Source organism: Pollachius pollachius (genome assembly GCF_949987615.1).
Source record: "Pollachius pollachius genome assembly, chromosome: 9".
In the NCBI taxonomy this organism is placed as follows: Eukaryota; Metazoa; Chordata; class Actinopteri; order Gadiformes; family Gadidae; genus Pollachius; species Pollachius pollachius.
In genome coordinates this window covers 12,480,905-12,494,707 of record NC_136942.1, presented here as the reverse complement: position 1 = coordinate 12,494,707, position 13,803 = coordinate 12,480,905, and the positions used below count along the sequence as shown (strand labels likewise).

The window sequence follows — 13,803 nt, the reverse complement described above, 5'->3', positions numbered from 1 at the left end:
GTTATATCGATAGTTGATGCAGGCACGCATGCACGTGTGTGCACGCACATAATCACACACACACACACACACACACACACACACACACACACACGACACAAAAACACACACATAAACACACACACACACAGTATGTTAAGCTTGAAAAAATATATTTTCATCTAGGTAAATTAGTCTAATCAACTCGCCATCTCATATTCATCTGGGTTTCGTAGTATAATCAACTCACCATTCTCACATGTATCTGTTGAATCTGGTTTAGTAGTATATTGATCTAGGATTAGAAGTATATATTTCTGGGTTTAGTAATATATTTAACTTGGATTGGTAGTATATTTCTCTGTGATAGTAGTATATTTCTGAAGGATAATTAGTATATTTATCTGGGTTTAGTAGTACATGTATCTAGGATAATTAGTATATTTATCATGATTCAGTGGTATAATCAACTCACCGTTTTCATTGTCCTTGTAGTTCTTGATGATGTCTGCGAGTTCGAAGTTTCCAGCAGTGATGGCCACCTGGTATTTGAAGGTGGATAAAAGTAGTGTTAATTCAGAGGTGTTGGATTTTGATTATTTGAGGATATTAAACAGGTTAACACAAATCCCAAGTTGCACAAATAGTTTTTTGTTGGCATTATCTAGAGGGGGTTAGGGTACGGTTTTGCGTTAGAATTTGGGTATTTGTTAGAGCTAGTGTTAGGGTTCGTAATGGACTAGGCTAGGGTTATTGTTATGGCTTATAATGGACTAGGGGGGGTTAGGGATGAGTAAGGGTTTGTTGTGGACTAGGTTAGGGTAAGTTATGGCTTGTATTGGACTTGGTTAGGGTTAGGGTTCGTTGTGGACTAGGTTGTGGTTGGGGTTCTTTGTGGACTAGGTTAGGGTTAGGGTTTGTTGTGGACTAGGCTAGGGTTAGGGTTATTTGTGGACTAGGTTAGTATTAGGGTACTTCAAATATAAATATCTCTAATGAGCTGTATTTTCGATATTTTTATACTATAGGGATTTCAATTACTATCATCTCCTGGAATGTATCCCAGGCACTCTTTTAGTTGATACTTTTAGTTGATACTGTTCATCCATCATAAACATCTTATAAAAGTCAGATTAATTAGATATTCCCATTCACACACTTGTTTTTAATGTATTTATGTCCTAAAATTTTCAAAATTGCATCACTTGTGCAAATGGTGACCATCTGATGGTTATTAAGCATTATTAAACGTAATAACCATTCGATTTCTCAGTGAAACAAAATAAATACAGTGAACATTTTTTGTCTTTAAAGTTTTGTTGACAACAGCAAGATTTTGTTTTGTTTATTTTTAGGACCAAAACTCTTTCCCTAAAATGTTTTTGCCAGAGTCATGCAGTCTTTGTTAGCAAATCCTATAGATCCAATGTCTACTATTCAAGAACTCATAGTAGAGCACACATTATTGGTCCTACCTGGAAAGGAGTCTGACCTCTGTAGTTCTTCACGTCCTTACATGCACCAATAGACAGAAGCAATCTCACACATGGCTCCTATTGAGAAGGAAACAATGGGAGGAGGTAAATATGTCAAGAAAGCTGTTAAAAGTCAAATGAATGGAGCAACAGATGATAATGGAGGTCACTGAAAGGTACTGAAAGAACATGCAAATATATAGACAATTCATTGGCAGGGTTGGGGTTAGGGTTGGGGTAACCCTAACCCTAGCCAACCCTCGTCTATATTCTGATAAGCCTGTTACTGTCGTTGTTCTTTCATTAAGAGAACCAGAACAAAGCTCTTCTCTCTTCAATGCTTTTCTACCTATTCCCCTTTGACTCAACCCCGTCGGTCTCCTTCTGGCCTGTCACAACAGCAACAGAACAACAACTAATAATGCACACCGAACAGACACACAAATCACATCTCACATCAGCATGAATCAACAGACCACCCATCTCACAGCACTTTATAGCTCATAAAGTGCTAGGTTCCCTTATGTAAAGTCTTATCATAATAATCAAACATATTATGATTATTATTATTATTATTATTATTATATCATCTATATAGGATAGAGTAGGATGCAGAAATGCTGCTACAGCAATATAATTACAGCAGCTATGTGTTCAGTTATTCCCTCCTAACTATTCCCTCCTGCTAACCTCACCTCAGCAGTGTGAATGTATTTATTAGAGGTAGCGGCTGCTGTCTCGCCGTCTCGCTGTCGCCTGAAGAACTCTGTGTAGAGCTGGTGACATGTGAACGCTGACGAGACCTTTAGATGCCAAACTCCCTCATTCTCTTGTCCCTGACCTTTGTTGACGGTAACTGAGAAAGCCAGCCTAGCTGGGAACAAAGGGAAGCTCATCATCGTGTCATTGTGAGGGATTCTGGGCAGGAAGATCCTCTGACCCTTGTTTGTCCCTACAAAAATCGAGCACTCAAACGCCTCGTCCAGCATCTGCACCACCTGGTGCCCTTCCTGTGGGGCCGGTCAGGACCCGCAGTTATATTTCATGATCAGGCACTTCAGAGAGCGTCAGTGAGTTAAGGAAAACCACAGTCAGTGCGTCTTTGTGATTGCAGAACCGAGTCGACTTCAAACCGAATCTGTACCTGAACTTAATTTCCCCTGCGTTATCCCTTCCCCCCCATCAAGGAGATAGCTGGATCACTCATTGTCAGCCTTGTCTGTCCTCATGTTCGCCTTCAGCCTGTGGTCCTGCATGAGATTAGCGGGTTGACAACTTGATGCAAGCTCTGACTATTTGAGCTTCTCTCCCGACAACTTGGAGGCGGCGTTGACGCCTCGAGGGTGCTCTGACTCCCTCAGTTATCTCCACACACTCACACATTAAAGCTGTGGAAGCTGAAGATCCCATCCAAGATGATCAACCTGCTGTCTTTGATCAGCATAACCCTGGTTACCAGAGTAAGGGTCAGGGTGTGGATTCAGCTTCGATGGCACAGACAGAGTTTTCAAAGATTAGGATCAGGATCTTGAACTGGAACCTGCTTCCCAACCCCTAAGCCTATCCCTACCCCTAAGCCTACCTAACCCTAACCCTAAGGGTAATTTTCATTACCCTAGCATAGCCATAACCCTACATAACCCTTACTCTTACACTAACCCTACCTAGCCCTAACCAAACCTAACCCTTACCCTAACTCTTACACTAACCCTACCTAACCCTAACACTACCTTACCCTAACGCTACCAAATCCTTACCCTAACTCTTACACTAACCCTACATAACCCTAACCCTACCTAACCCTTACCCTGTCCCTACCTAACTCTACCTCGAGGTTGTGAGCAGCCAAACCTGTGTTGCCAACAGAAAGCACATTGCCAACCTCTGCCCTGCTTTAAGCTGTGATCCCTTTTGAATGAAAGGGATATCCGCAGCCTCCAGGAGAATTCAGAATGGATTCCTACTTTTCTCTATCGTTTGCCTGATAGACATCCTCACAGATTTCAATCAGTTTATCATCTAGCAGAAGACTGAGCAACTGTAAAATTGGTCTTTGCTCCTCTTTGTTGAATCTTTCAGTCCTATACACATTAGTCAGTTTTTCTCCCTCTGTGAGTTGTCTTGGCTGAGGCACGTCATTTGATTTTGATAGATAACCTCCCATATGTTGGAAGGCGGCTTCTTTTGGAGCATTTCAGGAATTTCTGCATGAGGCCTGACCCTTGAACAGTATTTTGGAGTTAAGAGGCGATCGGAGGAACGGTGTGTGATGTAAATCTGGACACACAAACAGGCCATCGCCCAATTATAGTAGTAGGAAAGGATAGATCTGAACATCAGACACCATATATACAATTACTCATTCTAAGGCACCTTTTCACTCTACACAATCCTCAATGGGACTCCTTTTTGAATCACCAGAGTCTTAATTTGTCAACCATCTTATCTCAATAGTTGTATCCTCAAATCCAATTACATCTGATGATTTACAAATAAAAGTACCTCACCTGGAATGGAGTCCAGAATCCTAAAAAAAACGTGGATTCGTTCTTGAATGAAGCACTTCTTAGGATCTGTGTTCAAGATGTTCTATCATTTTAAGTAGTACTAAAATATTCTCGGGGGGATTTAAATTCTATGCGTCCTTCTCACGCTCAAAGAAACCGTAATAAAAAACGTACAAAAAGATGAAAGAGTCTCCCGGCAAGCACAAATGACTGTCTCTTCCATTACTGTGAGGAACAGAATGTGCTGTAATCTGGTTGTAGCAAATATAGATAGAAAGCTAATGCAGGCAGCATGATAGAAAGCAACATTGAGAGAAGAGGAGCTTTCTGACAATCTACCACCCACTTAACACAACCAAAGCTGCCTTCCACCCACGGCTGATACATGCGCACACAGCAATCAACACACACACACACACACACACACACACACACACACACACACGGTCACACACACTCACATACACATACACATAATCACTCTCACACACACACACACACACACACACACACACATACACACTCACACACACAGATACACTCTCACACACATACACACGCACACACACACACATACACACACACACAGACACACACACACACACACACACACACACACACACACACGCACACACACACTAGAGCTTGCCCACATGAACACAAAAAATACAGTCAGGCAAAGATGCAAGCAGTAACATGCATGTTGAACAGATGGAAGCTATTGCACGTGAGCTTACACATTCAAAGCTGCACATACAGTATCTGCCATCCATCCATACAGTACATTGTATTTGTATATTATTTGTAAACAATGTCTATTTAAATACAGACATAGTCACAATGTTTTATAGGCACATTTACCCAACACAAACCCCCTAACCCTACATATACACACACATTTCAGTTTGTATGTGTGTGTGCATTATGTGCGTGTAGGTGTGTATATGTGTATATGTATGTTTGAGCCTGGCACAAGACTGGTATTTACGTGACCACGGCTAGGAAGCACAGATCTCTCAAGATGATCCTGCCTGGGGTTCAAGAGAAAGCATGTGGTTGACCCAGCTAAGATAAGGGACAAGGCTGAAAGCAGCAATGACAAGGAAAGGTGGCAGCAGCATTTTGGTGCAGGTGGTTTTGTGAACGTTGAAATTAAAGGATAATTCATCGTGATCCTCTGATTAACACGGTACCGGGAGTCACTACTGAAGCTGATTGATGAATTCTGCAATGAGTTTATGAATAGAGTTGTTCATTGAAATTGCTGGCCTAGGGTTATGACTGATTTTTTGGGTTTTCATGGTTCGAATGATTGGGATTTAACAAGCACCCGCGACTTGTCGTTATCGTCTTCCATTTACAAATGCATTGTGGGTATCGCCAGGAATAGTAGGGCGTTAGTCAATTGTGTGTCACCTGTATTTAAATTGTCCACATTCTGCCCCTGTTGTAAGCTCCTTCTGTTTCTGTTGCGCTGCTCTATGTTCATTTATTAGAACCTTTCTATCCTACCTTAAACTCTCTCTCTCAGCCTTTCTCTCTTTCTCTTAATGCACATTTTGCAAAAATGTTGCAGCACAATAATAAAAGTGAACTGAACTGCCTGGGAATTATATTGAAAATTACTCATCAATAAGATTGGAGAAAGGAGCATTACCTGCCTAATATGGGATGTGAACCCATGCATGCATTTAGTAGACAATACAAATAAAGTGAGGTCACTCACAACACACCAGGAGCTTTAGTTTTGTTAAAGTTAAAACAAAGCTTTTAGAGATTAGTAAGCCACATAATAGGCAGGCTTTGCCCTCCAATGAAACTATAAACTAATCACTTAAAAGGCGGGCTGGTAGAGCTCAAAGTAATTTTCATTAGCAGTCATTAGCAGTCATTAGAAGCATACAAAGTAAACACAGCTTTGCAGTGACCAATGTTGTCCTGAAGGGTGCAGTCAAATCTCACGACAGAAGGAAAAAGCAGTCCTGGACCAGGCAGATCTTCCTTAGGCCAGAAGCTGTGCAAAACAGACCGGCCACAACACTGCTATCGAGCCGCAATACGGAACGTCCATGCAAAAGCCTTTTTCTTCCATAACTTTAAAACCTGAGCCCCCATCCATAATGTTCACATTGTTTCCAACCAAATGAGCAGCAGCTCATCGACCGGCGATACTAACAGGCAGGGGTCTCTCTCCACCCTCCTCCCCATATCTACCGAATACAGCTCACAGCTGAAAGCATCCCCTAACTGACATGCTCCAGGCTTAACTCATTTACATCTAATAATGCACTTATATATCATGCCATTTAATCAAAACGGTCTTTGACACACTAATGTTCTGTCAAATTAAATACATTTCAGACTAGGAAAGACCTGCCCAGCTTATACATCAATGTTTTCAAAAGACCCTTTCTGTGCTGAGTGACAGTGAGGAAGAGTTGTTGACCCCTGAGTACCAGAAGAACACACAGGGAATTTTAGAAACATAAAAAAACACTGCTTTCACATGCTTGAGAGATTGTGTGTAATTTACTTCACATAAGTCATGAATTAATGGTATGAATTTGTCGAGGGAAGACTGACAATGGAGACTAATCAAGACAAGTCAAGACAACTCGTAAAACGGGAAAAGCTCTGTTAAAAATTAATTAAACAGTTGTCCAACTCAGAATCACAGGTCTGAAACTTTGTGTATCATTTTAGAGCAAGACTTGTCAAACTTGACGTCAGACACAAGATCAAACATGGCGGCCTTCAACGTTAACTGCAATTAAATGATTATAAAAGCTTTTTTTTAATGTTTTAACACATAATTTGATAATTATGCAACATGTGTTTGCATTGTCATATTATTGGTTATACAGTATATCTCATTGCACGAGCCCGGGTGGCAATAGAAGAAGGACAACTCTGTTGGTATAGTAGAAAAGAGTTCTATGCAACACGACAAAGCCCTGCTCAGGCTCACTTTCATTGACTTGCTTCTTATCACCACCGCTCATGTCAACATCAGCCATGTCTATTTTTCTGGGTGTACAATGTGATTGTGCCTGCAATGCATGTAGTATTGCTAAAATGCGATCACTTATAGCTATGTAAGAAAATGTTAAAGTGTCTTAAAAATGAAATAGCAAAACTTCACAATCACAGAAAAGAGTTCATATTCAAGACATATATGTGCATGTGACTGTGTTTAAATCAGGTTGGCGTATTCCTGTAATTGTCCATTTGTAAATGTGTGTGCCCTACCTGCTTGTGGAGAGCAGAAATGTGCAAGCCTGTGTTTCCTGTTGCATTCTGGGATGAGATGTCAGCTCCGAAGAGCAACAGCTGCTCCAGGTGCTTCAGGTGGCCATAGCGGCAGGCCTAGAAACATAGCAGGGCATCTTAGACACAGCTGTGACTTTAAAAACATGCATTACATTATTAGCTGGTACAACACATACTGGTAATACTAACCCCAACCCTACTGACCCCTTTTTTCATAATTAGCTTTGACCTTTACTGGGTAAAATAAAATACCGTTAAAGGGGTGGTGACCCAAAAATGTATTTTGTTGTTGTTGTTGTAAAAAGTGGTAATATTTCTACCCTGCTCTGAACTTTCGGAGGCACTTCGATGTCACGACAAAGATACACTGGCGGCGAGTTGTGTGTGTTGATGCGTGGACCTCTGTCTGGGCAGCACTCTGTGTTGACTGCCGAGGGGGATGGGGCATTTCATGCATAACACTGCTCGGTATAACGCTCGTACTCTACGACTGTACTGGAAAAACAAGTATCAAAAAGTTGGCGTGGGTTGTAACCATGGGAACTCAGCTCCAAACGCATTTGTTTTTATCTCAGTGTTTGAGTTTGAGCGGAAACAGGCAGTTCACTAACACTTTGAGCAGCTCATGCCACAAAAAGCCTATAAGGGATCTTAGAATATCGAAGTCAGCAGTTTACTTAATCCTGATTGTTATTCACTTTGTAGTCAAGAAGGCTGAATAGGCTTTTTACGCATAGGCAAAGGCTTGCACTGACACAATCCACCTCTTTTTGTAAAAAAGATTAATAGAGTGTTTCTGAAGTATATACCAAAATAAATTGAGCCAATCCATTATCTGTAATGTGCAGTCCAGCCCTGAAATCTTCCTATACCAACAGCAGTTCTCGTGGGTGTCTAACCCATGCTCTTTTTAGCCACTGTAGTTCATTGAATTATTCATTGTAGGGGGAGTGAATAGCATTGCCTGTATCTCCCTGCTTCAATGCACACTGCTCCAATGTCTTCCCTGCCAAAGAAGCTAGACTTCACAGTATGCATATTGCAGGTGCGATTGAAAGTTGTGATATTTTTAGTTGCCTGCCAAAAAAAAGAGGGCCTTAATCAACAAAATAAACACAAAGCTTTGTTTCATAATTTTTTTTGCCTATGAAAAACATATCCTTTATTGGAATTTGTTGGGTTTTGTTTTATCCGTAACATATTTATCTTGCATCATGATCATGAAACACAAAATCCACCGAATCTAACCCAGCCCAAAAAGACCGCAATACGTATTTCCACGCGGTGCACCCCTATAAAAACATTAGAGAATTGGAGGCTTCAAAAGCCCACGTGAGGAGCTCTTTAGGGGCCTACCTGGTGCATCTCAGTCCAGCCGTTCTCGTCGCTGCAGCCCAGCGTGGCGCTGAACCTGAGCAGCAGGAGGCAGCAGGAAAGCTCGCCCCCCTCCAGCACGCTGTGGTACAGAGGGGTGAGCGACTGGCTGTCTTTATAGTTCACACTCGAGCCTAGGTCCAGCAGGGTCTGGGAGAAACAAAGAAAACAATGAAAGAAAAACTAGTAAAAAATAAATGTTGTGGAAATCTTTTTTTGTTTACAAATGTTTACCTTTCTATAACCTGGGTTAGAACTATTCGACTGCAATTCCATCATGACAATGCAAACCTTTTCCAATTAGCAGCCTATGCATACCAGCTAATTTAGACCATATAAAACAAATAATAGGTGTAATATTATTCAAGTCAACTTGCTCTGCTCTTCCATATTTGGTGTAATGGGTGCTGGAAGCCCACAGATAACTTGCTGTTTGACTTGCAGCAAGTCAAACAGCAAGTTATCTGTGGGCTTCCAGCACCCATTACACCAAATATGGAAGAGCAGAACAAGTTAACAATTTGCCATTTGAAAATGCAAGCTATGTTTTCGATATCTCAAGGAGATACATCACGTGCACTGGTTAACTGGTATGACTTTAATGAATGTTATACCTCTTAATCTTAATTGTTGCCTAGCTATACTGGCTGTAGTACAAATACATTGCACACACTCTTTTTATTGGTGTTAAAAGCTTATTTAATAAGCCATCTTTTGAGAATTTATCAAACAAGATACATATATCCCCTTTCCCTGACGAGCATTAGAAAAGTGCATTCAATCTATGTGCAGTGCATATTGTGTTAATGTATTTGCATGTTATTAACTTTAAGTGCCACATGGTTATTGGCTTTGACAGCTTTGTGGAGGGCAGTCAGACCGTCCTGAGATCTGAAGTCCATATGAGCTCCCCCATTCTTCAATGCAATGATGATAGATGATGAGCCAGCCCCCAGTTGGACTGCCAATGTTAGTGGAGTTTCTATACACGCACACAGAAACAAACAGACATACATTCAAATTGTAAAAAAAACATAATCACACAACTAGAAATCAAGGGATCCTACTGTATATAAAGCAATGTACGCACAGATTCACTTGTACGCACAGATTTGATCTTAAAACGCTTGTACGATCAGATGAACTAAAATCCACATATTTCTAATTTCGCCTGAGGCCCACACAATTTCTACCGGTGGACTAAACTTGTGTGCCAAACAGTTCCTTTCCATGTCTTTGATTAATGAATACATAAGATTATCCTGGTCTATGCAGTTCTATAATGACATTCATTTAACGCTGTTTCAAAGTTAGATTTCAAAATCTGATAAAGTATTTGTACTAGCCTATATCCATTATAGAATAAGATAGAATCCAAAATAGAAGCCAAGTAAATACAACAGAAGGTGATATTGGTCCGGACCAACAAAAAGTCCTTTCAGTGTTTAAACTATAGCTTTCCTATGAATAAATCTACAAGCTGTAGCCATCTTCCATCTTCTAATTGGTTCCCTTGTGATACAAACAAGCCAACAGAGGCAGATATTCTGAATCCCCTTTAAGGTTCCCTATAGCTCTAGAAAATAAGTATCTAGACTAGCTACAGTCTTTTCAAAATAAAGTGTTTCATTTCAATCGGAACAGAAATAAAAGGTGTCAAATTTGGATGTTATGTATAAATATAAATCAAATATGGCTCATTGACTATGTCTCTATGTATAGCACTTTGTGCCATTTCATTCAGATTTGGTCTTCATTTCCCATTCCAAATAAAATGACGCATCTGAATTTAATCCCATTGGATGGTTGAGTTGCGCTACCTCCATTCTCTGGGTCATGGTAGTTAGGATCGAGGCCTCTATCCAGCATCTTTTCCACTTTGTCCGTTTCCAACTGCTGAATACACTCGATAAAACGTCTTAAATTAGTCTGTAATAGAAATAGGAACATAGAGAACACATGATGTTCACACCTCATTAGCGTCCCTCTGTAGCACCGACGAATTGAATGTGAGTTTCGACCATGGATCGAAGGTTTCAACAATATTTGTATGCAAATTATTCATGATAAATCATTGTCCCAAACTTTCTATTCTTGAATAGATCAAAGGACAGAGGATGGCTTCTTGAAATATACCACAGCTTTTTTTATTTTTTATTATTTTTAATTATAGAATAAAACCTTCGCCACCGATGCTCGTTCTATGATAAAACATTTCTTAATACACACCTGGATGTTTATCTTTGCAATCAACATCTCATTGACATTGGTATGTTTGTAGACTCGACTCTTATAGCGGAACTGCAGATGCACAAGAGAAAACATCGTAAAAATGGGTTTGAAAAGCAGACAATGACAATCCGTTTTATGTTAGCCCCTCTCTGATCCATTACGTTTATTCATACCCTTGAGTCATTAATCATGAGCATTTTATGCTTCCCCACTTTTATTAGTTATTTATCTGTTTATTAACAGTCAAATGAGCGAGTATTCCTGTAAAATGGTCCTCCGACACACGACCAGGACAACATCATGTACTTTACCTCTAGTGTAGGCACACCCTGACACTTTGGTATAGAGAACTGTCTCAGTGGCTGTTCTTCGTCCAAAAACCCACTCTCACGCCCCTGGAACGCAGGCTGAAACAGGCCGTAATTCAAGACGTCCCTCAGTGGCTGGGTCAGCGTGCACAGAACCTGCTGCTTAGCTGACCATATTGTGGCGGTGGACTCAAAGTTCAGGACAATCTGGAGAAGCAAAAGAGTAAAGGTTTCAGTGCTAATTCAAGCGCTCTGACACATCACTGTGGTTTTGTACGCCAACGTTAGCTTGCCCTCACTAGCCCGGCAAAGAGTCAGCCACTTGCAGGTTTATATTTATCAAGGTCTTCTTGGCCTTTTACCAGCATATTTATCAACCTATGTAGGAGTGACTCTTTGGGCCGTTCGCTTAGTTTCCATGACTATCTCATTTTATCTGTTACCAATGTAAGCATAGAGCTAAGGAAAAGCTTTAGGCTATTTTGCCCCTTCAACGGGGCCTTTCGACGTTGACTGACCTCAAAATTAACTTCTTTCTATAAATGCTGGACCTCTGACCTTTCCTGGTGTATCTCTATGAATCACAAACTGCTCTCGATAATCTGTTTATGCTGTAATTGGTTATATATTGTTTTTGGGACCTTTATGAGTCTTATTTTTCTGTTTTATCTAGGCCAGGACCCTTTTGAAAAAAAAACAAAGAAAAAAATGATTACAGTCAAAATCCAGACCTCTTCTTTCCGTACAGAATGCCCACACATTGTCACTCATATTACAATCTCTTCATTCTGTTCACCCACTTCAACTGAGACCAGTGGCAGGCTCACGTCAATATGAGTGAGGAATAGTTACGCAGCTGTCATTACAACAAAAGGAAAAAATAGATACTTGGTACTTTGTTGACAACCGACGACGAGTCGGCCTATCCATATTGATTTTACTGATGTTTTGGATTAAAGGTAAACGGATATTGATGCTGAGAAAGCAAAAGTCGAAATAGGAAGACGCTCCTCCATTTTCCGCCCCTGATCTGTAAATAGAATGCTATGCGTGCGCTTTGGGAAGTCAGATGCTTCACACTTGTGTCCGATGTGTTCAGAATGTGTCCCAGAACACCTACTGATATGGTGTGACAGATCTCATCCTTTGTGCATCTTGGCAACATATATACCTGGATTTGAATATGTTTGGTGATATCATTCATATCCTGTCAACATTTTTTATGCTAGGTTTATGGGGGTCCAAGAGCGTTCTCTTGGAGGTGGAACGGGATGCAGAGCCCTGAACGTTCTGCAGAATCCTTCCCCATCTTCAAAAAACATCTAAAAGACCCACAATTTTCAAGAAAAACCTCTGAAACCTACTTGTGCACTTATGTTGACTGAATTATATAAGCTCTAGTGTTCAATTTAGAACATTGAGATGTACTAGCTGTGGAAATTAGAAGGCATTTTTTTCAAAATGTCCCATCTCTAATGTAGCCATTATGCAGTGCCCCAACTAGAAAATATATCGATTTGAAAAAAGCTTCTCTACACTGTTCTTTTAAACTCAAGTCGATCTTGCAGCAATTATTGTGCAGTACTTCAGTTTTGGGCAGATGCTTTGATTGTTCTCAGCCTCAGTTGAAAGCAGTGACAGATTTTCCTATTTCACCTCGCGACTGCAGAGACCGCAATCTGAACACATTGCATCATTATCCTCCATTAGTCTGACAATGGAAGAACATGGTGTTTGGTTATTCATAAAACATAAATAACAGTCCCACATGCTGCCAAGCCAATCACAGCTTTGTTCATGAATTATAACAAACTATGTTCTATGAATGTTGTGTTATCCCTGCTGTCTGTCAAAAGTTGACTTGTATTTTCTATTGAAGATATTAAGAGTGAAAAAGGATTTGTTGTTTTCAGACACTAACAAAGTTTTGTGTTGGACTCTGGGAAAGTGGAGGAATTTCAGCGGTTCTTAATTGTGTTTATGATTTTTCCTGGGAAATTCACGAGTTGAAAGATGCTTTTTGTTGTGCAAATTGTGCTCATGTTGTAGAAGACTAAGAACGCTGTTATGTGTCCGATCATTGTCACGAAACGGTACATTCAGTTCACCCACCGACTGTTGGAGGTCTGGTATGACCACACAGATGACCAGGGAGGTCTCCGTTTCCCGGCTGACGTCCCCTCTACTGGAAACCACTGTTGTGGCCCCTGGGCCCATTGTTTCCTCCCGGGAACTCCCACTGTCTTCGGCCCCTGAACCCTCTGACAGGGACAGGGCCATCTCCTCTTCACTGGATGTGGGACTGCACGTCATGGCTGAATCACTGTGAGAGGGGGCAAAACAATAGTTATAAATAGGAGTCTTGTCTTTCACACATGTGAGCAGTGTAGTACCTGGCATCGTAATCTAAAACAATCATATTATCTAACTAAATCTAGTTAGCTCGTCACTCGATAAGCGGTGAGGTAAGGTCCTCTGTTCTCAAACGACCCCTCCACAAATTTTATGCACACTTACTGACTTTAACAGCTTTAGGTAAACATTAAAATGAAATATTCACATTTGAAAATTCACAATAATAGTGTAGTTATGTTAAATTATGAAGAAAAATTTCCAAGTACACAAAGAGCAGCAAGGACCTCTCAATCCTTTCAGGGA

The 13,803-nt window shown here is 40.6% G+C and overlaps 1 protein-coding gene across 1 annotated transcript in view; it reads right to left on the bottom strand.

Annotated features, from left to right (window-relative positions):
• Positions 1 to 13,458, bottom strand: part of LOC307080392 (SH3 and multiple ankyrin repeat domains protein 2-like) — a gene marked incomplete at both ends in the record, with an annotated part of 31,936 nt that extends 18,478 nt beyond the window's left edge. Inside the window, 10 exons of the mRNA XM_079743077.1 lie at positions 230 to 274; positions 455 to 521; positions 1,455 to 1,532; positions 7,211 to 7,327; positions 8,588 to 8,755; positions 9,433 to 9,587; positions 10,426 to 10,534; positions 10,835 to 10,906; positions 11,149 to 11,352; positions 13,258 to 13,458. Coding sequence (XP_079599203.1) covers positions 230 to 274; positions 455 to 521; positions 1,455 to 1,532; positions 7,211 to 7,327; positions 8,588 to 8,755; positions 9,433 to 9,587; positions 10,426 to 10,534; positions 10,835 to 10,906; positions 11,149 to 11,352; positions 13,258 to 13,458 — 1,216 coding nt within the window. The remainder of the gene's footprint in view (positions 1 to 229; positions 275 to 454; positions 522 to 1,454; positions 1,533 to 7,210; positions 7,328 to 8,587; positions 8,756 to 9,432; positions 9,588 to 10,425; positions 10,535 to 10,834; positions 10,907 to 11,148; positions 11,353 to 13,257) is intronic.
• Positions 13,459 to 13,803: the final 345 nt, after the last annotated feature.